This window comes from Doryrhamphus excisus, linkage group LG1 (assembly GCF_037039965.1).
Source record: "Doryrhamphus excisus strain RoL-2023G ecotype Guam linkage group LG1, RoL_Dexc_Guam_v1.1, whole genome shotgun sequence".
NCBI lineage: Eukaryota > Metazoa > Chordata > Actinopteri > Syngnathiformes > Syngnathidae > Doryrhamphus > Doryrhamphus excisus.
The window spans coordinates 8018413-8045000 of record NC_136357.1 but is presented as its reverse complement, the minus strand read 5'-3'; the positions used below and the strand labels follow the sequence as shown (position 1 = coordinate 8045000).

Below are 26588 nucleotides of genomic sequence, written 5' to 3'. Positions count from 1 at the left end.
GTTCCATAGGTTCACATTTTTGAATGACCAGCAAAGAGCTGATTTCTGAGAAAACTGGCTCTTCTGGTTCTATTTTGATTTGATTCTTTATGGCCAGACTGAGAGAACCTTCACTTGAGTCACACGTGTCGGATGGATTTACTTTCTCCACTTTGATATTTTTTACTTCTATCATTTCTCCAACAGGCGTACCTGGACAGGCTTGAGTAGCGGGGCCTTGTGGAAGAGATGCTATTTCACTGTTTTCAGGCGACAGCTCGGTTCTCTGAGGTTCCCTGTCTGGAGGTAGCACTCCAGATTCCAGCATATGCCTTTGGTAAGGTGCCAGGCTAAACACACTGTCAATAACTGGCATTTTAAGAGACTCTGCTTCATTTCTTACATCCTCCGTTTCTACCTTGTGTCGCTTTTTATACAAGTCAGTTTCATGTAAATCCAAAGCTTCCTCTTTAATTTTGAGCAACGGAAGTGCGTCAGGGTGGCTTCTCTTCATGGTACCTTTAAGAACAGGGGTGGATGCATCACCGTGTTTATGTTCTGGTGCAATGACAGTATGAAGATTAGAAGAATTAGCTAAAGCTGCACGGTCGCAATCAGGGCTCTGATTGGAGTACAGAGGAAGCCACATCACTGGGGAAACTGGGAGGTCCCTGGGCTGTTTTGGGCATGTGACCTGGCTTTCACAAGATGAACAGTCCAAAACCGTGTCTATCGTTAAGCCAGAGGGGGAGCGTACAGGTTGATCCAAGTGTCGGCTGGCAAGAGAGGGAAAGAATCTTGTCATTTGAATGTGGGAAGGTGATACAAGTGGGAATCGTGTTGGACTGATTTGGTCCATTCTCAAGAAGGAATGCGGAGTGTGTGATGGTCCAACATACTGGCTGATGTTGTTGGCTGCCGAGGACATTGGGTGGCCTAAACAGTGGGCTGAGTAGGGAAGGCTATTTGAATGAAGCCCATGTGGGGCATGCTGCCTTTTTAGGCTTCTGTTTTGACTTAAATGAAACCCAGGAAGAGCGTAACATGGATAGTCAAAGCCTTGCACAAAGGGATGATGTGCTAGTGCTTCAGTGCTATGCAAAAACAAAGGAATGTCCCCATGAAGTAACAGAGGGAATGCATAATGGTCCCGCTGGCTTGGGACTGTGTTTTCTCGCATAGTTGGGGTGTCCTCACTTTGCATTGCATCAGTATCATTATGATGTGTCCTGTTTTCTACCTCCACTTTGGCCTGCGAAGAGTAACGCGGTGGATGCTTTGTTAGATGCCCATATTTGGTCATGGGAGAACATTCTTTGTAAAGCTCTGAGGTCATATGCTCATATGTTGCATGGGAGGGGAGGATGCCTGCATAGCCCCTGGGAGATGCCTGTAAATTTCTTCCCTGCTCGCTGAAAGAAGCAAACATGGAGTGGGGAGACATACAGGTGTAAGGGCTGTAGTTTGGCTCTATCCTAACTGGCAAAATCCTTCCTCGGCTTGGGCTCGCTCCAATCTGGATTTGTTCATCACCGGGATCCAGTTGTAAACCTCTTGGGGTGTCTTCTTCCTTCCGCTGGATGATGGGTGATCTTCTGCTGTGGTGAACTTGAGCTTGTGTCCAACAGTGCTTCAAATCAGCATTTACTGGCATTTTCTGGGATCTATGCTCTTCACTGTACCGATGTCCCACAGTGCAACCCAGGTCACGGCAGCAGGGGTTATGTCCATACATAGCTTTAGGAATAGCCAGGTAAACAGGGGGGCTCTGAGATAGCGGAGATGCATTCTCGCCTTGTGTTTTAGTTTTTATAACCGTCGCTGATGTTGCTGCTGTTGGACTGCTGCTTCCTGGACCTTTATTGGAGTACGCCGTGAAGCCCAGCGTGAACTGCGTGTGATGCTTTGAGGAAGAATGGCCGTCATCCGAGGAATTGCTGTCTTGTCTGCGAATGACGAGGCCTTGTCCTTGTGTCCCAGACAGATGACTAATAGGACTTCTAGCATCCAACAGTGAGGAGTTTGAGTTAATGCAAGATGGCGTATACGCCGCCTCATTATTTCCATGGGGGTTGTCGGAAAAATAGCGCCCGCCGTACTGCAACACGGGTTTCTCAAAAAACCCTGACATATCTGATGGCTTTGACAGTCCCGGGAATATCACAGTCCCATCAACTAAAGGCATCTTGGGTCAAAACACCTCAGTCAGGGTTTGGTTACTCATCTTGTAATGGTAATGGTGCGCCTCCAAACCTAAAAAAACAAAACAATTGTAAGACAAACACATTCAGCATATTTCAGAATTAAAAAGGAAACAGTATGCCCAGTTTTAATTATTGCTCAACCTTCTGAGCGAGACTGATGAGAGGCCGACTACGCCCTCCAATCCCATTCACACCTACTGGTGATACTCCTATTAACTTACTTAATTACTCCAATTAACCTAACCCAATTAACTGCCACGACACCTCATAATATAAACATCATAATAACAAGCAGCTCCCTGCAGTTACAAGATGGCCAAAAGGCAAATAACTATCTTTAGGAAAATAATAATAATCTTCTTTAGTGTATACATAAATTACTGATTAAACATGAGACCTACTGGTGTAGCGCAAAGTTGTGCACTTTGGGAAAAATACCTACTGACAATAGGAAAGATAAGTTTGAATACACTGAAAAAGGAGGATTTCTTTAGGTTTCCCTATATGTACACATCAATAAAATATATAATAAAAGTATTTTGTTGATGTACAGCTGACATATAGCTCCGCTGCTCAAGTGTCCGTTTTATTCCTAGTTGGGAAAACTGAACAGGGTGTTGTGTTTGAGGTGGCCATGCAAGCTGTTCGTATTTCGCCTTTTTCCATCACCACTACATTCTAACAAACGTGACATATTGGCTGGTCTGTGTTCACCTTGTTAATTCTCTTTAAAACTGAAATATTCTCACACTGGAGGTGTGGCATTCACATCTGAATCCATTTCTTTTGTGCCTTCATTCATAGTTGCGTTTGCTCACTTGCAGGCTTCAGCACTCATCACTAGCAGCCCCAACTCCACCCAATGGGACAAAGAGACTAAATGACTGAGAGGAGGTTTCACTCACTCCCTTCATTATGCTATATAACCAACACGCCCAGGTGTGTAGAAACAGAGGAACAGAGTGAACCTCTTATCAACCTGCCTGTTTGGTAGAAAGGGGGGATGAAAACAAACACACGTCAATTCGCTGAGGCTGGAAAAAATATTGAGTTTGTTTTTATTTATCATGTGATTAACCGATTAATTGATTATCCTGACATGCCTAATTATTTGCCTTGGAACTGTCATAACTTTCCTTCCTAACTTTCATACCCTTTCCTCCATACCCAACGGCTAGTAGCCATCATGAATTCATCCATTTTCTACACCGCTAGTCCTCACTAGGGTCATGGAGGTCTGCTGGGGCCTATCCCTGCTGACTTTTGCCCAGAGGTGGAATACAGACACCAGGGCACATATAGACAAACAACCATTCACACTATGGACAATTTATAGTCTCCAATAAACCCAACATGCATTGTTTTGGAAATTGAAAAAATTACAGTGAATCGATGTGAGCGGGATAGACTACAGATCGAAACATCCAAAGCTTTTCATCAGTCGAATCGCTGCTAAATTAGCTTTCTAAACATGTGAAACAAACATGCCTGATACTTAAATAGGGAACATTGTAACATGTAAATGCAAGTTTCACCTCGTACTTCGGTACGGGACAAAAAATTACAAAATTAAAAAAAAAAAAAAACCTTAAACGATATTATGGAGAGCAGGAAGTGAACAAATGTAACAGTTATTGATTGTAAAAGTACCAGATGGAGGGTGGGGTTTAATAAGCTTTGCTTCTTCCTACTCCTTTTGGACATGTGGAACTGTGAACTGATTATGTGATGCACTTAATTGTAATCTGATGCATGTTCAAATGAAATAAAACCATTACCATTACCAAGTTTATACACTTCATGGAACATTGTAACATTGTTTATATTCTTCATAAAATCAAAAGTTTTTTTTTTATCTGCAGTAAGCTTTGTAAGACATTTTCCCTATTTCATTGAATAATGCTAACGCCTATTGCCCATGTATGAGGTGAGGATCGGCCTAGGTGTACAAGTGGTCAAAATGTAAGATTCCTGGCCTTCAGTGCTTTCTATTATTGCCTTATATTATTGATATCTGAATTTGATATATTGAAATTTATGCATAACATTGCATTCTTCTATATTGTCATATCTTCAGCAGAGAAGTATTTTATGTATAGCTTTATGACATTATGCATTAATTCATTTTCTACACAGGTTTTTATGTCTAGATGCCATGCAAAACTGAAGCACTTTTCAAATATTTAAATCAGGTGCTCCTAAACTGTACGTCGACCCCTAGGGTTCATGTTGATCAGATACATTTAAAATTGCAGGATGGAAATGAGCGGTTCTTGTTTTCTTAATGTGAGTATTTCTGGTGAAGTTTGTTAAATAACTATAAGCCCCTTTTAATGCATTCCCTTTTATGGTGTCACTGACAGGTTGTTGAATACAACATCGTTGTCTGTGTCACAGTGAGCTGCAAAACCATACAAAAATACAACTTAGTGACACCTATTTCACTACCTACAAAGTCTGCAAAAGGTGGCACTAAAAGACCTGAAAAATCAATTGACGATACTATCGGCTCATCCTGTTTTCAACGCGTCAAGAAGGAAGTCTTATCTTCTGTGCATTGAAAACTGTGACTGTCTCCGAAGGGGAAAAAACGTAGCCAACTGTCAAATGTGTGTTCTTAATGGCAGTCTGTGTCAAAGTTCTAATCAAATATTTGACATGCAGATCATTCCATGAATACTACGCCACACTATTTCCTCCAGTTTGTCGACAGGAAACCGGTTAGACTTCTCCGGCATATAATTATATTAAAACAGCTGGGTACAGGTTTGTGAATTTTTTTTAAAACAGCAAAGATTTGCGCATAATTACAACATAAAAGTGCACAAATATCCTCACATTTCATGATTTCCTGTCCTCGCCTCATGTGTTTGTCCCGTCTCCCCCTTCAATCACCATTAGCTCAATTAGACGTTATTATTAGTTTTACCTTGCACCGTGACGACAAGCAGCACTTTCGGCAAAAAGACACTCCATGTAATACAAGTCCAAATTAGGAAAAGTCCGCGACACGGATCCCCCAAATCCTGCGGAAGAGGAAAAAATGTAAAAGGGGGAGGAGTAGTGGTTGTGGTGGGGGTCTGTCTAAAAACACGTTGCGCGCTCTGCAGCGATCCACGCTGCTTTTTTTTGTTAAGTGACGAAAGTAATGACAAGAGGAGGAGGAGGAATGGAGGATGGTCTTGGATCAACAGGCGGAGTCACACACTGCATGTTTTGCCTTAATGTCCCCCTTATTTTCCTAATTAGATTGATCCACATGGCCACATCACCTAAAGTGAACTTTTATTTATTCGTATTGATTTGTCCCCAATACTGAGTTCACACAGATAAAGTCACTTTGATGCAGGGTTCTAATGTTTGGCTAACTTTCACACAGATTAACTGCAGTCTCACTAGAGATTTGACGGTCCTTGACAAAGAAATGAATAAGGACTACATCACAGCACATCATAGCAAGCCACAAATATTACTTGTCTTATTCTTATTTATTATTTCAATAGGGGCATTTTACACATATTGTGGATCAAAGAGCTGATCATTGAAGGGAAAAACTGACAGTGTTGCCAACTTGACGTCACACAGAGAACATAGTGGAGCTGTAAGCATGCTTGAGGCACAATGCCGCTGATGTGGTTCTCACCCTGTTTTGCAGAGTGGGATCTAAAACATAAAAAAAAGTTTTGTAATCTTCATTAAATTACTACTCATTACACTCAAGCCTCATTCAGACTCGGTCACTTACCTGTTTAGTCTGTCAGAACGTGTGACAGAAGAATGTCGTGTGATAAATTGAAGATGGAGGTTAGAGGTTGGAGGCGAGTCGGGATCTAATTAGTACACTGTTTAGAGTTTGAAAGGCACTGGCCGAGTTAAAAGTGATGGCCAATTTTAAATGAACAAAGAATCAAGTTTATTTTTTAGTTCCCACACTCCACCCATAAAATGTTGCAATGCCTCCCCTCCGGTCCGCAATACACTGTTCGCCAAAACAACCAGACACAAAAACAATTTTTTCACCCTGGCAGTCAAACAACTAAATACTTAAAGGGGACCTATTATGCTCATTTTTTTGGCCCAGCACAGAAAGCTTTCTAGTTCGTCCAGAATCTGCACCTATTGAACTGTATTTCTTTGGATTTCGTGCCATCCATGAAAACGGTCTGTTTTAATGTGTTCTCCAGGCATGCCCACTCCGCTGTGGTTGGTCACACTCCTGAGTGCTGAAAAGAACGAGTTTGTCAGCTAGTTCAGCTGCATAGTGGCCCATGTTCACAAAACAGTCCAGTGTGAAATGCCGTTGACAGATTAAAAATCATTTATTTTGCTGGTAGGGAATCAGGAACTTGTCCGAGCAATTGCTAGTGTTGAGATCCTCCGCCTAAGTGGGTTTCAAATAGAGGATATGGGAATCTTAAAGAACCAAACCACAGAATGAGAGCCAGATTGTTTATTCCTGACAACAATACCTGAAACAGAGGTCCGGGCTTATTTTCAGTTCCTGTATGCCTACAAGTAAGCAGGCCTTAGTACACCGTTGCTGCAAAAAAGCACCCTTTTTGTCTATATTTGTGAGACTATGTGTTTGTATTTAACTGAGTTCAGGCAATTAAGTTTAACAAAGAAAACCTTAAGACTATGTGCTTGTTTTAGCTTTTATCTTTAGCTAGCAAAAATGAGCAAATACCTTCACTAGCAACGTAAACAGAGAAGCAGAGCTCGGGGGAGGGCAGAAAGCATATCTGGCTTACAGCCACACCCATACAAGGAAGTCCACTCCTCTGTGACATCACAAAGGGGCAGTTTTACCACGCCTTCTGAAGCGGAGCATTTTGAGCCATCCCAAATTTCTTTCAGGGCTCACTTCCAAATGCACAAACTTCATTATCTGAAATATTGAACACGAGAATACAACATTCTAACTACATTTATTTACAGAAAAGTGGAAAAATTCCAACTGTGGTAACTAACATACAGTACATGGCCAATAAAGGTGGTTGTGATTCTAAAGTAATTAAGATGTATTACTGACTTTTGTGACTCTTCAGTGAGGTTATGCTTTTTCCTACAGCATCTGTTGGGATCTGGATCATCTGGGATCAGCATCTGGAAGTCGAAAATGTTAAGCTTCCAACATTGGATCAATCAATTAAAATAGTGGTTTTCAAATGTAGCAGTGACGATATAATATGGTTGGGGACTCCACTGCTACTATATTTTCTGGAGTACAGTATAAAAGATGATGTATTGCCAGAGAAAAGTCAGTTTTTTCATAATGTTTTTACCTTTCTATTTACTTAGCCTGGACAAAAATGTTCATTATGAAAACATGGCTTTGTTTCCCCACCATACTGAATTATGTTTATTCACCCTGTGAATGAGTTAACATCTAGCCGCCCTTGCATCATACCAGCCGATCTCCATCTGTGAGTTGGACTTTCATTTATGAGCTCCCAAAGGACCGCCAGTTTAGTCTAGACACGTCGGTGTCTCCCATCTGAGAGACACTCAAGTGGTGCTTCTATAGCAAAGAGAAGACGACAGGGACTTTCCCATCAGAGTATCCTCACACTTCCTGTTACCATGGCAATACAGCTCAAGGCCAGGCAACATAAAGCATCATGGGGCTAACAGTGTGTGTGATGCACACTCACGTGAGGAAATGCGTCTCCGCAGGAGACGGAGTAAATGTGTGTGAATGAGAGGGACCCAAGTGGAAGATTGAGGTTACAGGGAGAAGAGATACAGGAGGTGGAGAACAATGGAGATTGTGAAAAGGAGATGAAGAAGTGTGTGCAGGAAGGATGGAAGAGATGGAGAAAAGTGTCAGGTGTGATGTGTGATAGAAGAGTTTCAGCTAAAAGGAAAGGTATACAAAACTGTGGTGAGACCAGCCATGTTGTTTGGTCTAGAGACAGTGCCACTGAGGAAAAGACAGGAAGCCGAATTGGAAGTAGCAGAAATGAGGATACTGAGGTTCTCTTTGGGAGTGACCAGGATGGATAGGATCAGGAAGGAGTACATCAGAGGGATATTACAAGTTAGAGGCCTTGGAGATAAAGTCAGAGAGGCCAGACTGAGATGGTTGGGACATGTCCAGAGGAGAGATAGTGAATATATTGGTAGAAGGATGCTGAGTTTAGAGCTGCCAGGTAGGAGGCGTAGAGGAAGACCAAAGAGGAGGTTTATGGATGTAGTGAAGGAGGACATGAGGGTAGTTGGTGTGAGAGAGACAGATGCAGAAGACAGGGTTGGATGGAGGAGATTGATTTTCTGTGACGACCCCTGAAGGGAAAAGCCCAAAGAGAAAGAAGAAGACTTATTCTTGCATGATTTGTGTATTAGTTATTTTATACGCTGGTGTGAAAAAGTATTTGCCCCCTTCCTGATTTCTTATTCTTTTTCACACCACCATATACTAAGGAAGCCGTGCGGAAACGTGTGGTTTTGCAAACTATTAAACACACAAAGGGCTGATAAACAGAATAGAGCTTACACAGAGAGTATTCATGGTGTGTTGGGCTAATGGCTCAAGGTGATGCAGTAAAGCCGAGCAGGTGATCTCTCAGGATATCTGATGAAACTCTGTCGTATATTCCCAAAAGGAAAAAAAAAACCACTGAGCCCAGAGAGAACTAGAGTTGCGTCAGACAGGCACGCACACAAACACACACACACACACACGCACCTGATCGTTGACGAATATTAACATGAACAACAACAAAGCAAATGAACGAAAAGAGAATATGATGTTTTGTGAAGGTGTTGTCAATGGGACAACAGCATTGCAATATGAACTATAATATGGTCCTGGCTCCTCTTCACACACGCTTATATTCACATTGTCATGAGTGCACTAATGAGAACACATTGTTTATTCCCAGCAGGATCAGGTGCAGGTAGTGCCCTCCACCACCATGGCATCAAGGCCACGTTTCACTTGGCTGATGTAATCTTGCCCGGCTTACATGAATGCACACAGCAATCAAGAGTTGTAAAATGATGACCTGTTGGCTTTTGTGTGCACTGCAACGTTGGTGTCAGTGTAGTTCAGTTTGGGAGTCAAGGACGAATACATCCATCCAGATAAGTACAGAATGCAGAGGGAGGAGAACTCATTTCAAAAAAAGGATTTATTGTATTAGGAGATAAAAGTAACAATTCACCCATTCAACCATTATCACAGACCTGTTAGTCTTTGTAGCCTCTTTTGAGACAATAAACCTCTGTTGGTCATTGACACCATAAGTTACCATAAGGTATTTTGTTGTGGTGACGTAATTGGTGGGCTTTGGGGACAAGAAGCCAAAGGATTTCAGGTTTCAGAAAACCTGAAAGGGGGCAATTAACTTGTAGCTTATCATCCATCTGTAACCACAACAGATTAATGACAATTTAAATCAGCCTGCAATTGGCTGGCGACCAGTCCAATAACAGCTGGGATAGACTCCAGCATCCGCGACCCTAGTGAGGATAAGCAGAATAAAAATGAATGAATGGAACCAATAGTAGTTTTTGCTTGGTTATTTTACACTGTTGGTCTTTTTGCTCAAATATTGTTTGTAAATTACAAATGGATGTAACTTATAATTGATGCAGACTTCTTGAAATTATTCAATTACAAATTAATTAACAACATTAATTAACAAGAAGAAACTGATGTTTGGGTTGGTCACCTGTCCAGACACAGTCTCAAGTTCTTGTTTTTTAATGCATAAGATTAGACACATGCAATCCAGAAAATAAGTAAATGTCACAAAAAAGTGGGCTAATAAATTGACACACAAAGACTGTAGATTTCTGAAAATACCAGATGAAATTTCTACACTCCACAAGAAGCAATGAAGTCTGTAAAATTAAATAATTAAAAATAAAAAATAAAAAAATCACAAAATTTTCAACTACAATGATGAAAATGGTAATATTAATGATGATTATAATGATGGTAATAATGATAAAGATTATAACAATAATGATAATGATAATAATAATATTATTACAATGATAATAATAACAGGGGAAACAAGACAGTGGCATGAACATGATTATATCTTGCAAAAAGGGGTAGGCATTTATAAGCTTTTGTTTCAGCCTACTCCTTTTGGGCTTGGGATCAGATAGTTGAATATAAATGTAAATAATGGAAAGTTATATTTTGATTGATGTAAGAAATGCACTGTTATGATTCATATATTTGCCCAAATAAAGGGGAAAAAATAATAAAAAAAAATTGTTATGCATCTTTATCAAAACGCTGGTTCTAGCAATCTTCATTGGTCCCATGGTGGGTAATTTAGCAGTCACACAATAAAAAATGCATGGACAGCAACACATAGGGTGCTTTGTTAAGGCACTCAATTTGAAACAATACAGTACAGGGCAAAAGGGCACTCACTGGTTTAGTGCAATACTGTAAAAATGGGGCGTAGAAAAAAAAACAAGGTTTGACTGCACATAGGAATAAAAGGAAACGCTCAGCAAAGCAAGTTAACATGCGTTCTTGTGAAAGTGCACGCTGTTTATTGTACACCACTATGTGGTTAGACAAACATTCATTTTGCATCCGATGAGTGATTGTACTTCAACTTTTCCCATCTGCTCAGTGTAGACCACTAGGAAAAGACACAATCCAGACCGGAATCCTGATTGGAGATGGATGCTTTTTTTTTTTTTTTTGTCACAAAACTCACAATGCAGTTGGGATCCAGGTAAATAAGCTCTCTGGTGATATTGTCCATCTGGAGCAAAAGCAAATTAGAGTGCTGCTCTGCGGCTGACAGCTGTAAGTGACTGTAGATATAAACCGCCTTGCATTAAATGTTTCCACTCATTTGCATCACAGGAGTACAGCAATGCAAGGCGCCAACGTTCCACAGCCCTAAACAAGAATGTTGTTGTGGCTGGCTGGATAAGCACATGTAATTAGTGTCATTTTAATACCTTATGAACAATTACTGACTGACTTCAAAAGAAAAATGTTCGACCTCCTACAAACCATAGTGACATGAAAGGAAAAATGACTTTGAGTTCCTATAAACCATTTTAAAAATTATACTGTGGACGTCATGTTTGTCTGATTCTATAAAAAGAAAACACTATTTCAAAGAAGGAGTAAAAAACTATGAAAGATGATTAAAATTTTAATGTTCTGGGAAAAAGTGTACTGTTATCAGATAGTATTGCACTAATATTTTTGGGGTTTTCATAATGTCATGAAGTAAAGACATCCTTCCCCCTTAGACGCGCCCGTAGCTTAAAGTATTTTCTATGTAGGTATATGCCCATCACTTCACAGAGAAAAGCTTGCATCTACTATATTTTTATTGTACACTTGTGATTTTGGCACAGCTGGCTTAAAAAGAAATGACTGGAAGTCATTTATTAAATGTTTCCATGCAGCCTCTGCAATTTGCCCAAGTACCACTAGGGGTACGCGGACCTATGCTTGGGAATCACGGAGTTAAGAGTATGATGTTAAAAGTCTTAAAAATAGGTTTCTCACTCTTTTTACCCACATTGGATGAAATTTGTGCATAAGCATAACATTTGAACAGGACTTAGAAGTAAACAGGTTCTTGGAAATCTCCTACAAATACAGAGTTTGGGAATTGCCTCCGGCTATGCACAAGGAGTCACATAATGATCTCATTCTTGTCTTGAATAGAAAACCGTATTAAGAAACAGTGTAGTGAAATACTTAGTATGTAGATTTATGGCTTCCTGGCACTGGATGAAAGAAAGCATTATATATATGACAACAAGAATGTAAGAGCAGTACACCATCAACTGCATCTATCATTCATACAGGAAAAAGTGAACTGACAAACACCATAAAAACTTCATTAAGAGTTATCTAATCATACACTGCTGACATTATACCAGAAAGGTATTTTTACATGACACAGTAATTGTGGGATGACTTCATTGTAGATATCAATAGGCCACACATGTGTTTAATAAATGCAACAAAACTGGATTTACATTGTTTCAGATGACTACAGTGTCTCACTGGGCATCCTATAGTTGTTTGTTACTTTCAATAAGTTCAAGTTCACTATAACATGGCTCAAATAATAAAGTCAGTTCACTGTCACATGTATGTACAGTATAGTCAATATGACGATTTTGATTACATTCATGATCAATGCGTTTCATTTCCTTTCAAAGTACATTATTATTCAGGTAAAGATAAGATAGGGGAGTCAAACTGCTGTTAGAAGATTTATGGTGTTGAGTTCTGAACTTAGTGGTGTTTCATGCTCCTATAACCTTTTTTTCCAAACCCAATGAATTATGACATTGTTTTTGGCCAGGCAGTGTAAAAAAACCCTAGAAGTGTGTGTGTGTGTGGGGGGGGGGGGTTGGATTTGTGGTTACTGACATTGTTGTTGGGTCAAATGCAACAATAAAAGGCCCACGTGTTGCATGTTGCTCATGTTTGCTGAGATGCCTCAGTTGTTTGTTGAAGATATTGGTCGATAGCAGCAATAATAGTAGATACCTCCGCCATGGCGCCTTTGCCTGTAACAAATCAAAACAATTACCGGTAACATGAGAGTAGACTGTACCTTATGTGCCAAATTTTTGCAATGTAACTTTAAATCTATTGGACCTGTATTGTTTATGCATTTTTTAAGAAGAAACAAAAATTAAAAGGGGGGGAGCAATGTGATTTATTTTCCCTCATGGGGCCTAGAATCCCTGGCTGCACCCCTGCTATTGACTCTATTAAAATCATCTTAATTTTGAAAACCTTTTACTTACTTTTTACAGAGAACGTATATCACTCGTTAAAGTGTGTCACAGGATCTCGCAACATTAAAACATGACATGATTTCTCATTCGAAAAAGAGCTGTTTCATAAGCACTAGGCCCGAAACTATAATAAATACAATTAATCACACAATAAATGAAAATGAACACAATTTTGCCAGCTTCAATATATATATTGTCATGTGCCGTCTCCAGCCTCCAAATAGGAAGAAGGTTCGCTCCGTGTTCCATAGAACAACAGCATGAATGGAGTGAGCCCTTTTGTCACTCATATACCGTCTTTGTTTGGGCAATTTTCTATTAATAAAAATTGTCTTTCATCTATTTTATTATCAAAACTTCGGTCAAGAAGAGAGAACCGGAGAGTGCCCAAAACAAAGAGGACAGACTTCAAGCAAAAACACATGGGCCTTTTCATACAAAAACAGACACTCCTTCTCCCAAGATAAACAACAATAAATTAGAACAACGGCCAGGCATCAGCATACCCAGCATACCTCAGGTCACTGCGTGACCCTGTTACCCTCCCTGCATGGGCACTGGAAGAAATATATGAGGTCTGTTAGACTGTTTAGACTAAACATGGGCGAAGAAAACATTACTAAAATAATATTGTTATCACAAGGGCCACTAGCATACATGCATTGCAGAAGCGTGTAGCCTTGTGAGGAGCAATGCAAGGTAATGTAGTATAAATTACATTTGTAGATTGCAATGTATTGATTTATTGAGACTGAAAACAAGCGGCTGACTGTTTCTTCTGTAGGGTGGCTGGACTCACCCAAAGAGGTCAGAGGAAACCCAGGAGGTCGAGCAGAACCGCTGCTCTTTCACCTCAAGCAGACATAAATCAATCACACTCACATTCATACCTATGGACAGTTTGGAGTCGCCAATTAACCTAGCATGTTTTTGGAATGTGGGAGGAAACCGGAGAAAACCCACGCATGCACGGGGAGAACAAAAATTAATTTAAAAATCTTGTTTCATATCTCGTGCATCAGCTCGTCTTGTGATGTGACTGTTTCGTGACCCCCCCCCCCCGTCAGAGTACACTGTCTGATAAGCAGGCAGGACTTCCAGATTCCAAAACGAGCATATTAGGTCACCTTTAAGATGTACAGTATATTCAATAATATCTGGAGGAGTTTTTAAAATGGTACACACCTTCATCTCCACACACAAGCTTCTTTGCAATGCAGGGGATTTCTACATAGCCAAACTCCTTCAGTCTGTCTACCTGCTGGGCTGTAATAGGATGCTGCCACATAGCTGTATTCATTGCAGGGCAGAAGAGGAGAGGCCGCCTCGTATCCCAGGCTCTGACCACACATGTCTGCCAACGTAAAAATAGGTAATTCATCTCTTGTCAGAGTTCTAATTCAATAAAGAAAATATCACTTTTGTGCTCACCAACAGGTTGTCACAAATACCACTAGCAATTTTTCCAAGTGTGTTTGCATCCAAGGGGGCAATGACAAGTAAGTCGGCCCAGCGTCTCAGCTCAATGTGGAGCACAGGATCAGATCTCTGAGTCCACATCTGGAACAGAAAGAAGGAGACAACTTTGATCAAGATCAAGGTCAGCATCGGACAAACAGATAGAATGTGACATGCACTCAACGATAACTTGACTACTTTAATCAAATCAAAAAATAATGTATAGCACAGCTGCAGGTAAACAAAAAACGATTGTAAACCTAAACACTGCATACTTTTTCATTCATTACCTTAAACTGTGTGTCTCAGTTATTTCATATTCCTCACAATTAAGACCATCAAATGAGTTTCAAATGGGATTATGATGGTGGTCGACATTGGCAAATGCAAAATCAAAAATACACAAACACCATAAAACACATACAATGGAAAAATGCTGGAAATTAAAAATGTTGCAATCACAAACGCTGCTGGATTAAGAAAAATAATTGCACATGCTGCAAATGCCAAAATACAAAATGCCAAATACAAATGAGAAAAACGCTGCAACTTCACGGAACAAAATGGAAGTTAGAGTACTAGGATGTTAGCAGTGTATATCTGTCTTTGAAGACGTAATATTTTAAACTATTACAAACCAATTTTTACAATGAAGTGTTTACCTTAGACTGAGGAAAAACATTGTGTTGGAATGTATATAAGTGGGCACCGAAGACCAAAATCTCTATCATTCATTCACTGTGTATTGCAATGACCTGTGCTCATATACTGTATGGCTGAGTTGAGCTGGTACACATCCCCTCCATACCATACCTCCATGTACTGTAGTCTATCCATTCATTGCGTGTCGTGCCCATATAGCATTCATTTGTCATTCCGCCGAACTGGGCATCACATGTCGAGTTTTCCCCATTGTATGTTTATGGTGGTTGTTTTTTGTTTTGAATCATTTCTGCGTTTGGACGTTGCTGTCAGTCACCACAGGATTAATAATTAATTTAAATGCTCAAAAAGTACATGAATAATGTGTGCTTTTATTTACTCAGAACTGGCTATGTAAAGCCAATGAATAATCATACACTGTAACAGGAAAACTTACCTCCCATTCATCTTTGTCACTGTAGACTTTAGCAGGGACCTCTTCAGCGCAATAGAAGTGTTGGGCATGCTCAGTTGAAACGACTTTCACATCCACCTGAAACACAAAAATAGCAATATTAAAAACAATGTATGTCGCTCAAGGAAAACATGTTTAAGATGGTATAGACCTCTGTTCCAAGAAGATACAATAATTTTCAGTGGATTAGTTGAAGACACCATCACAAATATACTATACCTGTATACAGCATAGATGTTAAGGAATACAGTATAATGTGTTTAGCTGATAATAACTTGACAGTACACAGTCAAAGGGCATACTGTAGTTTGTGAAGGACACGTGGTTTATTTTTAGGCAATCTTCATACCTACTATGCTAATTTGCTGGTACTAGCCTTATTAATTACAACCAGGGGAGACAAAGAAGCTTAGATCTTAAAGCGTGTGAGAGTATTATTGTAAAAGCTCACCCCTGGCAGCTGAAGGAGCTCAGATACTAGAAGTGGAAGTTTAAGGGCAGCAACACTACCCGTTACTCCAACAAGAACACAAAAAGTTCCGGAAGACTTAGGCAGGAAAACATCATCATCCGTCTGCATGCTGACATACCACCGCCTACAAAAACACTGCTTGCTCTTCGTTCTTTACATTTGACGACAGTTAGTTCCTTGTTGGTCAGCAACTGTTCCCACTTCCGTAAATAGTCCTCGCTAGCCAATCAGAGAAGAGAATAATGAAGCGTGACATCTCGCGCAGGCGCAGGATTTTCACAGAAGACGGCGCTCGCGCGAGTCCGTTCACCTGGGTTCGAATGCTAGTTGGCTAGCATAAAGGAGTGTCATCTCGTCCATCGTTTATTCATTGTACAATTTATTTGAGACTAAACTATTAAGACAACAACAATGGTGCTGACGCCGCTTGTTTACTGGGCTCAACGCCATGAAGAAATCTACCTCAGGGTAGAGCTGACCGACGCTCAGGTGAGATACTATCTGTCATTCTTCTTTCGTTTTCGGCTCTTCTCTTCTCAACCCTGTCAGAGTGCTTTACGGTATTTATTGTATGTACATTACAAATCTTAATAACAAGAAAAACACTTCTATTTCTCACTGCAGAACATTGATGTCCATGTGCATGAAAACATCCTTCATTTTAGAGGTGACCCACAGTTGTATGCGCTTACAGTGCTTATCGGGTTGCAAAGCCTTTATTTTGACAAATATTTAGTATTCCATATTTTGTGTGTACAGCCCTGGGCCATGGTGCTAAAGGACAAAACCAGTATGACTTCAGCTTGGAGTTTCTCTTACCTGTGAAGATGGAGGTATAAATTCATTAGATTTGAATGTTTTTTTAGTCTTGTTTCCACTGGTCCATATGATGATGGTGAATGCGTACAGGTGGCTCACAGGTCAACACAGCGACAGGTGAATGTCACCGTGAAGAAAGAGCAGAGAGGCTGGTGGGAAAGGTTGACCAAACAGGAACGTAAGCCGCTCTATTTGGCTCCGGATTTTGACCGCTGGCTCGACGAGTCGGACGCCGAGATGGAGATCAGGGAAAAGGTCAGCACAAATCTGCTGGATAACATACCTTTGACATAGCATGTGAAAAAAGATACAATATTATACTTAAACTGGCTTCCACTTTGCAAAGGAGGAGAGAAGAAACAGACTGAAGCCTTCACAGAAGGACGAGAAAGGTCGTTGTACATCGTACATAGTAAACATTGTAGAGACGCTGTAGCAATCCCAACTATTGACTTGTTACTTTTTTTGTTTCAGGGTACATCAGTCTGAAAACAGGCTTTTTGTTTACGTATAACTTGGTACAGTTTCTTGGCTTTTCATGGATCTTTGTCAACATGACTATTCGCCTCCTCGTGTTCAGCCAAGGTGAGCTTTTGTCCTTCCATTGAGGCATCACCTCAATAACAACTTCTTCCATTCAATTTCAGATTCTTTCTACGACACATTTCACACCATATCGGATGTCATGTTCTTCTGCCAGATCCTGGCAGCCGTGGAGGTGCTCAACGTTGCCTTTGGCGTCGTCAGGACGGGCCTTATCCCGACTCTTATACAGGTAGGAAATGCGTGAGAGGTGTTAGACTTTGGTATAAAGGTAATGTAATACATATTTCTCCTTTCATAGGTGGTTGGAAGGAATTTTATCCTCTTCATCATATTTGGTAGCTTGGAAGAAATGCAGAATAAGCCGGTGGTTTTCTTCGTTTTCTATCTGTGGAGCGCCATTGAAATATTTAGGTAAGACATTATTTTAAGGCACAGGTTTTTTTTTATGTCTCACATTATTCAATGTAATGTGGCACCTTGGTTTTCATTTTTTATTCATTACTAGCAGATGACATTTTTCTCATTGGAAATAATGTAATAATTAGGGCTGTCAAATCTGTTTTCAAATCAATCCATCGTGATTAATCACCATCTCCAACTTTGTCTGGAGTACACCCATTTTTACTGCATTTTATTGAAAAAAAAGATAAAAGGATTATACTATATTTGCATGTATTAAATGAAAATGTAAATCAAGCTAAAAGATAGCACACACGTCTGAAGGTCTATTTACCTAACACCGGTAGCAGAACTTTTGCATCACACTTTAATCGTGTTATTATGAGTAATGAGGTGTTTTTCAAGACACCGCACGACAGTGACGGCGTCTGTCACCATAACTGAGAGGCATGGCTTTCCAAGATGCAAAGCATTAATTATGCTAGACATTTTTAAATAATTAATTAAATATTACTTACCGCCGTTAACACACTATTTTTGACAGCCTTAGTAACAATGGGATCTAATCTAAATCCAATTAATTAGTTCCAGACTATTACTGTATCGCCTGCAGAGCTGACTCACTGCAAGTGCTATGGTTTTGCTGCAGGTATCCATTCTACATGTTGAGATCTTTCAACACAGAGTGGAAAATCCTCACATGGCTGCGATACTCACTCTGGATACCGCTTTACCCTCTAGGTGTCATAGCTGAGGGTATGTCTGAAAGTTGAATATTTAACATGCCGAGACAAAACACACACACACAACTGTCACTCCCACATAGCTGTTGCCCTGATGCAGTCCATTCCCATCTTTGATGAGACCAACCTGTTCAGCATTACTCTGCCAAAAGCCATCGGCACATCTCTGAGCTTCTCCTACGTCCTGTACATGTACCTCATTCTGATGGTTTTAGGTAAGTCTCCATACATAAGAAAATCTAAAAAAAATGTAATGATTCACATTCACCCCTTTCTTCAGGACTTTTTATCAACTTTCGTCATCTCTACAAGCAAAGGAGGAGGCATTTCCGCACCAAGAAGAGGAAGGCCTATTGACACAGCACCTTCACTGCCTGTTTTAAATGTTCTCATATTCAGGGCACTATTAAGTGTCTCCTTGCATTGGTTTTATTGACACTTTACTCAGAGTACTACCTTTTTAAAAACTCAACTTGTTTTGTTGGTTAATAATAGTTAAATGCCAGACAATCATTTGAGTTTTGCTTTAAAGCTGTAGTTGAACAAAAGCGGTTCTGTAATTAGTGCTTGTTTGAGCGATGTACAGCATCTGCATTTATTTAGAATTTCATCATTTGGGAATTAAGCATTCCAAAGACCTCAGGGAAAAATTGCTGACCAATTGCTCAAATTTCTTTGTACAGTCTCACCCCTACCTCTGATAAATGCACTAACAGGGAACTTTAGTTTAGTTACATTCATTCTCATGAAGGCTGCACGGTCACTGAGTGGTTAGCGCATAGGCCACACAGCTAGAAGACCTGGGTTCGATTACCCGCTCAGGCATCTCTCTGTGGAGTTTGCATGTTCTCCCTGTGCATGGATTTTCCTCCCACAATCCGAAAACATGCTAGGTTAATTGGCGACTCCAAATTGTCCATAGGTATGAATGTGAGTGTGAATGGTTGTTTGTCTATATGTGCCCTGTGATTGGCTGGCGACCAATCCAGGGTGTACCCTGCCTCTCACCCGAACCCAACCATAAGTGCTTGATTTCGAGGTAATTTTAATAGATTTGTGATTATCATTGTAGTTTGCTGAGTATTTCTGTAATATTTTGCCCTTGTGGAGCTGAATGCAATGTGGTTCTCCCCCATTACAAATGACAACCACAAAAAGAAATAATAATGTTTTTTTTTTTTTTTACTATTTGGTACTATTTCTTTTAATTGAGGGAGTTTACTAACAAAGTATAAAAACATACATTGCAAGATAAGCTTAGTTTGACAGTTGTTCCACATAAAATGTTTTTCCATGCAATGTGTTCAAACACCACTACACCAGGTGCTGTGGCTCTACTGGTCCGCACTTGTGTCCATATTTGAGTGCATTGATCAGCTTGAGAAGTCTGTGTGCATGGGGACAATGTTGTGATCGAAAGCAGCATACTGTGAATCTCCAGTGCTGGCCAGTTTGAGCTGCTGGGCTGCATGGGAGAGCTGGAAAGCAGCATCTGGGTGTGCTGAATCAGGAAGCAACGTGCACTCTCTCTCCAGCAGTTCAGCCACACCCTTTAGGAGGTCCCAGAATCCGAATGCCAAGGCAGCCTTCCTGAGGCGGTTCAGCTCCTGGCAAATTTGAATAAAATGCATGATTAAGAAATTAAAAGGAAAAAAAGTGAAGTGTGTGTGCAGTTTACCTTATAGAATGTCTGAGTTTTATCAGGCAATTTTCTTGCGTTCCTCAGAATCTTCTGCACATCAGTCTGAAATGAAGTGAAAAAAATGACTTTAAAGTTACACTTAACACATAAAGGGTAAAAAAAAAAGTGAGTATAAGGTGTTTGCTGCCTTAATCACGGACATATTTGGTGATGACACAATAGATGTTTAATCCCTTTTAGTGGTTCATAGTTTCTCCCCTCTGGAGAGACACCTCTAATGAGCAAGATCAACAACCAGGAAGACTTCACCTGTAGTCCACTGGCTTTAATCCACACCGTCACGTTCTGGGCATAGCTTCGCTTGACAGGCGGCTGCACGGGAAAAGGACTTTTACTGTCGTCCTCTCCGTAGGGATTTTCCGCTGCCTCTAAACGCCAGGAAGGAGGAGTAGAGCATATAGATTTAGTCAGACATAACACTGAAGAAGTGTAAATGATTAACTTTCTGTTTATGCACACACGTAGAAGACCTTTGCTTTTGAGGAACCAACAATTCTGTGAAGGGTCAGTGTGTAACGAGTGAAGATACATGATGCTAAATGAGGTCATACTGACAAGTTGATTTACATGGAGGTGTTACCTGAGATTGGTCCCAAATGGGAGACCTTGCCAAGCCAAGGTAGAGGCTCAGAGCCAGGTTCAAAAACAGACATCATGAGATTGGACTTCTTCTTGCTGTCTGCTTGGGAGTATAGCATTCCAAACCACTGCGGCCTGGGAGAGACAAGCAGACCAGCTTTGAGACCGACCTCATTGTTTATGTTGTCATAAACAGTCCTAACATCTGTATGCTCACATATCTCAATTGAAAATGTTCTGTGTTTTGACTCTCACCCAAGCTGGACAAGCGCCACCATGCCCTCTACTTTAAGGCTGCCATGTAAGAGGACGCAGAAATTTGGACTCTTCCCTGCCATTTGACTGGCAGACACTTCCTCTTCCAGTTCATCTGTGGCCCCAGTCCCAATGTCATCTACCTCTGAGAGCATAGGATTAATTGTTTGAATTATTAGTCTGCTAGCTATCCCACGGTAGACTTAATATTTTTTATGTGAGAGCTGATTTGTGAGAAAAGAAGTCATATCACTAAACCATTTTTGGTGTATGAACAGGCCATTCACACATTCAGTAGGGATATGTAATAATGTGGCAGACAATCATTGTCTATGTATTCAAAGTAGTCAGACCATGCAACACTGTAAGGGAGATAAGATTGATAAGCACAAAGACCCTTTCAGTTCAACAATGGCACCCCCCACCACACACACACACACACAGAGTCAGGAAACAGCGTTGTAAACAAAGTCTGGAGGGGGCTTTCCTCTCACAGACTTCTTGGAGTAAATGACTCCCAACGAAACAAACAGGCAAAGAATGTAATGGTCAGCATGAACGTAAAAAGGCAAAAACACACCTTTGTTCACAGCAATAGGCAGGACCAAGTGTCGAGATATGACAGGGGGGCTGGAGATGTCAGCGATTTCAATAAAGCCCACAATTTCTAGATCTGAAACCAACAGAACCTTAATATTTATGTCGAGGTCAACATGTTTATTATTGTTGATTATTTCTATAACGGAATAAGTATATTGGCAGTCAAGCAGAATCCTGGAACAACTTGAGAGGTTCCTCTGCATTGTTCTAGTGTACCTGTGCTGACAGTTTGAGGTAAAGGTTCCACCTCCTCATCTACCACCACCGGTTCAGGTCGTGGGAACACCTGAACATCTGAGGACAAGTTCCCACAGTGTAGGACAGCATGGAAAGGAGAGTAGGCCCTGTCAATCAATCTCCTGGTGACACATAAAGACAGACAAAAGATAAACATTAGATTTCTTTATAGACTCTGAGTATTAAGTGGAAATCACTTTATCCTACCCAAACATGGCCTGCACACCCTGCATACACAGTGGTCCCTCCACGGTGAAGACCTGTCCATCACCTCCACTGAGACATAGAAGCTCCTCCCATTTGTCCAAAGCACCAGTCATTTGCAACTGTTAATGACAAGAGACAGGGCAGAACACTGGTTAAATTATATTACTATGTAATATCGAAAACCCCTATGAAGCAGCATTTAGTGAAACAATGTAGTTCGAATACCTCCTCTGTATTGGCAACACACATGATGAACATTTTGGCAGGGAAAGGGAAGGGCAGAGGGAACTTCTTGTCTTCCCCACGGTGCCTCAGTGTTTGCAGGGAATGGCGCAGTGAACCTTTGCCGATGCCGAGAGATCCGTCAGTCACCAGCACCACCTTCAGGACACAAGGGGCATGGCATAAATACAGGTCAAAACTGTCGCTAAATAACAGTACGTGCTGGGCTGTATTATTGTACCTGACAAGGACAAGCACTGCCCCACTCCTGCTGCACCACGTTGCTCACCCCATTCAGTGCTGATTCCACGCAAGTCTTGTCGTAGTCTTCCAAGCTGCTGAGGGCATCCTGGACAAAAAGTTGTGTTAACAGTGGCCACTTCTTCTATCTTGCCAAAACAACGACTCTGTAGATTGGACCATGTTTGGACTTTACCTGTAAAGCGTTATAATCCCTGGTGAAAGGCACCAATAACTCCCAGAGGGACGAGAAGGCCATAAGTGCGGTGAACTCCAAACGATAATTGGAAGCCATATGTTCAAACAGCATATTGAGGCCGTGGACTGCCAGGTTCTTTCTCTGAAACTCTTCGCTGCTGTCCTGTGACACCGGCCTCGTCATAGACAGGGACGCGTCCATCAGTACCACAGTAGGCATGATCCACTGTTGATGTCGACGACTCCAGAAAATACTCAAAAATAAGTCAATAAAAACTATTTGTACGAATGTAGAAACACAAGGTTAGCTAGCTAACTAGTTGAGTGAAAGCTAGCATCGTTGTAGGGAAGATGCGCTAACATGACCATTAGTGTCTTATATAGCTAATTATTCATTGTACAAACGAGCTGTCATTATAAGGATTATATAAATATATAATTATTATACAAATAATATATTAATTACATAGACAATTGTGTAGAATCTGGCTAAGTTTGGCTCGTTGCTAAATGCTAAACCGTAGCTCGCTCTCGCCCCTTAAGATCCATCGGAAGCCTTTTGTGTTGACGTGCATCCCTTTTTCCGTCCGAGTGGACAACAAATACGATTGAATAGGTCCGCTATCATTTTATTGTTTGTAACTAAGGTTTTTGATGTAAAGAATATAAATGTTTTTTCTCAATCATAAGATTATAATTACCCCTATGATTTTAAAGGGTTGTTCATTAACCTTTCAAGATTGATTCTTTATTTAATATATATTCTTTATAGAATTTCCTTGGGACAAAATGAGGAGGCATCTGCAGCCGATCCATATATTCCTCCTTTGTGGGCTTGTTCTCAAGATGTGTAACACTTTCCCCACACCTCAGACTGGACAGGATGTTGTACCGTCCAATTTTGAAGCAGCAACTGTAACTCTACCACTACAAACCAAATATCAACATCACTACAGTGTGTCCTTCACCATTACTCCATCTTCTCCTCAAATGAACAGAAAATACCCTGCTAATCTTTCGTCTTTGTACCCTGAAGATCTTTTTTCAGTGGAAGGGCGCAGACAAGGCTGGGTTGTCCTCCACATCATTGGCATGATGTACATTTTTGTGTCACTCGGTGTTGTGTGCAATGAATTCTTTGTGCCTTCACTGGGGGTCATCATAGACAAGCTATCCATGTCTGATGACGTAGCAGGAGCTACCGTCCTGGCCGCCGCTAGATCGTTCCCTAAGCTTTTCACTGCTGTCATAGGAGTTTTCTTCTCTGACAGCAATGTGGGCATCGGCACTATTGTTGGCTCAGCAGTATTCAATATTCTGTTTGTGGTTGGACTGTGTGCCTTGTTTTCCTTAGAGGTTCTTCATCTAACCAAGTGGCCCTTTTGTAGAGATGTAGCCTTCTACATACTGGACCTTGTCTTAATCACTGTCTTCTTCCTGGATGATGCCATCATGTGGTGGGAGAGTACGATTCTAGTGGCCAGTTACATCCTCTATCTAGTTTTCATGACGTTTAATGTGCAAATCAAAGAAGCCTTCCAGACAAATCTGCTTAATGGGATCGATTTTGAGCTTATTTCCAGGGAGGCGCTTCGGGTAAGCATTCGTAGAATGTAATCATGCTTTGTGTTTTGTTTTGAGTTTTTATATCTCTTTTTACCAATTGTAGGGGAGTAGAACTCACGATGAGCCACTGGATAAAATGAAGAATGATCCTTGCAGTAATGAAGATAAGCAACAAGAGGATACTCTGTCTACAAAATGGCCACACTCTCTGTCTAATCAAGTCACCTATCTCCTCCTGCTGATGAGCTTCCCTTTGTTGCTCATAATTCCCGATGTTCGGAAACAGGTGAAAAAACACCCACACACCTGCAGGCTGTCTTAATTACAAGAGAATATAGTGTAAGGTGAATTCTAGGCATGACCGATAATATCGGCGAATGGACATTATTGTGAGAGTAATTGTATAACATCTGCCTGGTTATATTAAATTATCACAAAGTATCTCACAAAAAATAAACATGAAAGCTTTTCTCTTCTAAAGAATTACAGAAAGTTCTTCGTGATCACGCTCCTGAGCTCCAGTCTGTGGATTTCTGTCTTCTCCTACCTCATGGTGTGGTGGGCCCACCAGGTCAGCTTCTGTAGTCTCATTTGCAGGGGTTTCACAAGATGTCACAATATTGCTTGTTTCGAGAAAAGCTTGTCTCGCGTGAAAAGGGCAGCTAGAAGCCAATCAATCTGTGTACTATGGTATCGCTACAGTAACTGAAATATGGGAGATTATTGGAACCGCACATTAAGTGCTTTACTCACACTATAAACTTTGCAATTCCACTTACCTCAGTGTTGTCGGCTGTCGCTATGTTAATGTCCAAGCAGAATTTGTAGGAATTCTACATTTGATCATTCATTCATTCATTTTCTACCGCTTTTCCTCACTAGGGTCGCGGGGGGTGCTGGAGCCTATCCCAACTGTCTTTCGGCGAGAGAGTACACCCTGTACTGGTCACCAGCCAATCACAGGGCACATATAGACAAACAACCATTCACACTCACATTCATACTTATGGACAATTTGGAAACCAGAGTACCCGGAGAAAACCCACGCATGCACGGGGAGAACATGCAAACTCCACACAGAAATGGCCGAGGGTGGGATTGAACCTTGGTCTCCTAGCTGTGAGGTCTGCGCGCTAACCACTCGACCGCCGTGCCGTCCTACATTTGATCAATTATTTACAATTTGTCAGATCAAAACATCTAGATGTTCAGATTTACACACGCTTAATCCGAGAGCCATTCCACTAACATTGTGACACCCCTACAATTATGTAATTTGAAATGAGTTCCCAGACGCCAATAAATATGATTGTATATGTTAATACATATTTGATGCTGTTCTCACAGGTAGGCGTTACCTTTAGCATCCCAGTGGAGATTATGGGCCTGACTGTCCTGGCTGTAGGGTCGTCCATCCCAGACATCATGACCAGTGTGATTGTGGCTCGTAAAGGCCTTGGAGACATGGCCGTGTCCAGCTGTGTGGGCAATAACATCTTCAACATCACTATAGGGTGAGCCTCAGACCTGAATCAAGTATTTCATTAGAAGCGGCGAAGCTAGCTAGCCAAGACTTTTCTTTCTGTCAGCAGTCTGCCGGTGCCATGGCTCTTGTACTCACTTATCCACAAGGTGGTTCCTGTGACCGTCAGCAGCAACGGTCTCTTGTGCGCCATTGTGCTGCTTTTTCTGATGCTTCTCTTCTTCATCATCTCCATTGTATCTTGGAAATGGGAACTTTGTAAGACGTTGGGTTTGGTCATGCTACTGCTTTACAGTCTCTTTGTGGTCCTCAGTGTGATGCTGCAGTACCACATTATAGTATGCCCTCTTTAAGTTAAGTTACTTCATAATTTGAAAGTTGTTGTTCCAGGTTGCATGAAATTAATACTTAACGCATTGGATTGGAATATCTTCATATTATTTTACATTTGAATGTTAGATTTCATAGTGGCTCGTTTGTAGCAATTTCCTTTTGTATTTAATCAACATAATATAATTGCGTGGCACACAATACATGGTCATTTAAGTAAATTGACTTAAAACAATCATTTACACAAATTGCAGTATTCCAAATACCTGTACACTGACGTACTGAAGTACCGGTATGTGTTCTGTGTATAACTATGATAAATTCCAAATACTATAATCAAGTTTCTCTCTGAAATATTTTTTTGATACACCTACAACATATATTTTATTCAGGTACTTGCTCGGACATGATTTTTGTTGATTTTTTTCCCCTTTATCCTAAAATTCATATGTGTCAAAAAGGAAGAAATGGAGAACC

General features: G+C 40.8%; 5 protein-coding genes across 7 annotated transcripts in view; 2 read left to right on the top strand and 3 right to left on the bottom strand.

Moving 5' to 3' along the window:
* lg1h15orf39 (linkage group 1 C15orf39 homolog) overlaps positions 1 to 5440 on the bottom strand; it is a 12404-nt gene extending 6964 nt beyond the window's left edge. Inside the window, exons 1-2 of the mRNA XM_058075331.2 lie at positions 5113 to 5440; positions 1 to 2232 (exon numbers count right to left, since the gene is read on the bottom strand). The exon at positions 1 to 2232 is cut by the window's left edge and continues 813 nt beyond it. Coding sequence (XP_057931314.2) covers positions 1 to 2164 — 2164 coding nt within the window. The 5' untranslated portion in view covers positions 2165 to 2232; positions 5113 to 5440. The remainder of the gene's footprint in view (positions 2233 to 5112) is intronic.
* Positions 5441 to 11221: 5781 nt separating this feature from the next.
* On the bottom strand, positions 11222 to 16208 carry ppcdc (phosphopantothenoylcysteine decarboxylase). Its single transcript, XM_058074887.2, has 5 exons — positions 15965 to 16208; positions 15496 to 15591; positions 14370 to 14498; positions 14124 to 14292; positions 11222 to 12704 (listed from the first exon to the last, which is right to left on the bottom strand). The coding sequence occupies exons 1-5, from the start codon at positions 16091 to 16093 to the stop codon at positions 12616 to 12618; spliced, it is 612 nt and encodes a 203-aa protein (XP_057930870.2). The 5' UTR covers positions 16094 to 16208; the 3' UTR covers positions 11222 to 12615.
* Positions 16209 to 16265: 57 nt separating this feature from the next.
* On the top strand, positions 16266 to 20303 carry hacd3 (3-hydroxyacyl-CoA dehydratase 3). 2 transcript variants are annotated; one of them, XM_058074880.2, is made up of 11 exons: positions 16266 to 16474; positions 16610 to 16652; positions 16745 to 16818; positions 16895 to 17059; positions 17151 to 17196; positions 17279 to 17389; positions 17452 to 17579; positions 17649 to 17761; positions 18399 to 18505; positions 18576 to 18707; positions 18773 to 20303. In XM_058074880.2, the coding sequence occupies exons 1-11, from the start codon at positions 16397 to 16399 to the stop codon at positions 18847 to 18849; spliced, it is 1074 nt and encodes a 357-aa protein (XP_057930863.2). In that variant the 5' UTR covers positions 16266 to 16396; the 3' UTR covers positions 18850 to 20303. The 2 variants fall into 2 exon arrangements, with proteins under 2 accessions (XP_057930863.2, XP_057930864.2); XM_058074881.2 differs by lacking the exon at positions 16610 to 16652 and having other exon boundaries at positions 16293 to 16474.
* ints14 (integrator complex subunit 14) lies at positions 19544 to 23284 on the bottom strand. Its single transcript, XM_058074883.2, has 11 exons — positions 22731 to 23284; positions 22536 to 22643; positions 22298 to 22453; positions 22073 to 22191; positions 21845 to 21987; positions 21609 to 21701; positions 21029 to 21173; positions 20775 to 20908; positions 20444 to 20562; positions 20171 to 20236; positions 19544 to 20099 (listed from the first exon to the last, which is right to left on the bottom strand). Exons 1-11 carry the CDS (start codon positions 22950 to 22952, stop codon positions 19866 to 19868), a joined length of 1539 nt encoding a protein of 512 aa, XP_057930866.2. The 5' UTR covers positions 22953 to 23284; the 3' UTR covers positions 19544 to 19865.
* On the top strand, positions 22295 to 26383 carry LOC131130836 (sodium/potassium/calcium exchanger 2). Of its 2 annotated transcripts, XM_078789230.1 has the most exons (7): positions 22295 to 22944; positions 23505 to 23687; positions 23769 to 24328; positions 24402 to 24584; positions 24780 to 24869; positions 25646 to 25812; positions 25891 to 26383. In XM_078789230.1, exons 2-7 carry the CDS (start codon positions 23522 to 23524, stop codon positions 26132 to 26134), a joined length of 1410 nt encoding a protein of 469 aa, XP_078645356.1. In that variant the 5' UTR covers positions 22295 to 22944; positions 23505 to 23521; the 3' UTR covers positions 26135 to 26383. The 2 variants fall into 2 exon arrangements, with proteins under 2 accessions (XP_078645356.1, XP_057930869.2); XM_058074886.2 differs by having other exon boundaries at positions 22381 to 22944; positions 23505 to 24328.
* The last annotated feature ends 205 nt before the right edge of the window (positions 26384 to 26588 follow it).

What these genes read in the sequence shown, in the direction of transcription:
- ppcdc (XM_058074887.2), bottom strand. Translation starts at nt 16,093, where the DNA reads ATGCAGACGGATGATGATGTTTTCCTGCCTAAGTCTTCCGGAACTTTT. An exon ending in AGCTCCTTCAGCTGCCAGGG is followed by an intron (nt 15,592 to 15,964) that starts GTGAGCTTTTAC and finishes TTTGTGTTTCAG; the next exon opens with GTGGATGTGAAAGTCGTTTC. An exon ending in GCTTGTGTGTGGAGATGAAG is followed by an intron (nt 12,705 to 14,123) that starts GTGTGTACCATT and finishes GATTTGTTACAG; the next exon opens with GCAAAGGCGCCATGGCGGAG.
- hacd3 (XM_058074880.2), top strand. Translation starts at nt 16,397, where the DNA reads ATGGTGCTGACGCCGCTTGTTTACTGGGCTCAACGCCATGAAGAAATC. An exon ending in AGCGCCATTGAAATATTTAG is followed by an intron (nt 17,762 to 18,398) that starts GTAAGACATTAT and finishes GTTTTGCTGCAG; the next exon opens with GTATCCATTCTACATGTTGA. An exon ending in TCTAGGTGTCATAGCTGAGG is followed by an intron (nt 18,506 to 18,575) that starts GTATGTCTGAAA and finishes ACTCCCACATAG; the next exon opens with CTGTTGCCCTGATGCAGTCC.
- ints14 (XM_058074883.2), bottom strand. Translation starts at nt 22,952, where the DNA reads ATGCCTACTGTGGTACTGATGGACGCGTCCCTGTCTATGACGAGGCCG. An exon ending in GCAGTGCTTGTCCTTGTCAG is followed by an intron (nt 22,454 to 22,535) that starts GTACAATAATAC and finishes TGTGTCCTGAAG; the next exon opens with GTGGTGCTGGTGACTGACGG. An exon ending in TTAAAGCCAGTGGACTACAG is followed by an intron (nt 20,237 to 20,443) that starts GTGAAGTCTTCC and finishes ACTTCATTTCAG; the next exon opens with ACTGATGTGCAGAAGATTCT.
- LOC131130836 (XM_058074886.2), top strand. Translation starts at nt 23,522, where the DNA reads ATGAGGAGGCATCTGCAGCCGATCCATATATTCCTCCTTTGTGGGCTT. An exon ending in TTTCCAGGGAGGCGCTTCGG is followed by an intron (nt 24,329 to 24,401) that starts GTAAGCATTCGT and finishes TACCAATTGTAG; the next exon opens with GGGAGTAGAACTCACGATGA. An exon ending in TGGTGTGGTGGGCCCACCAG is followed by an intron (nt 24,870 to 25,645) that starts GTCAGCTTCTGT and finishes CTGTTCTCACAG; the next exon opens with GTAGGCGTTACCTTTAGCAT.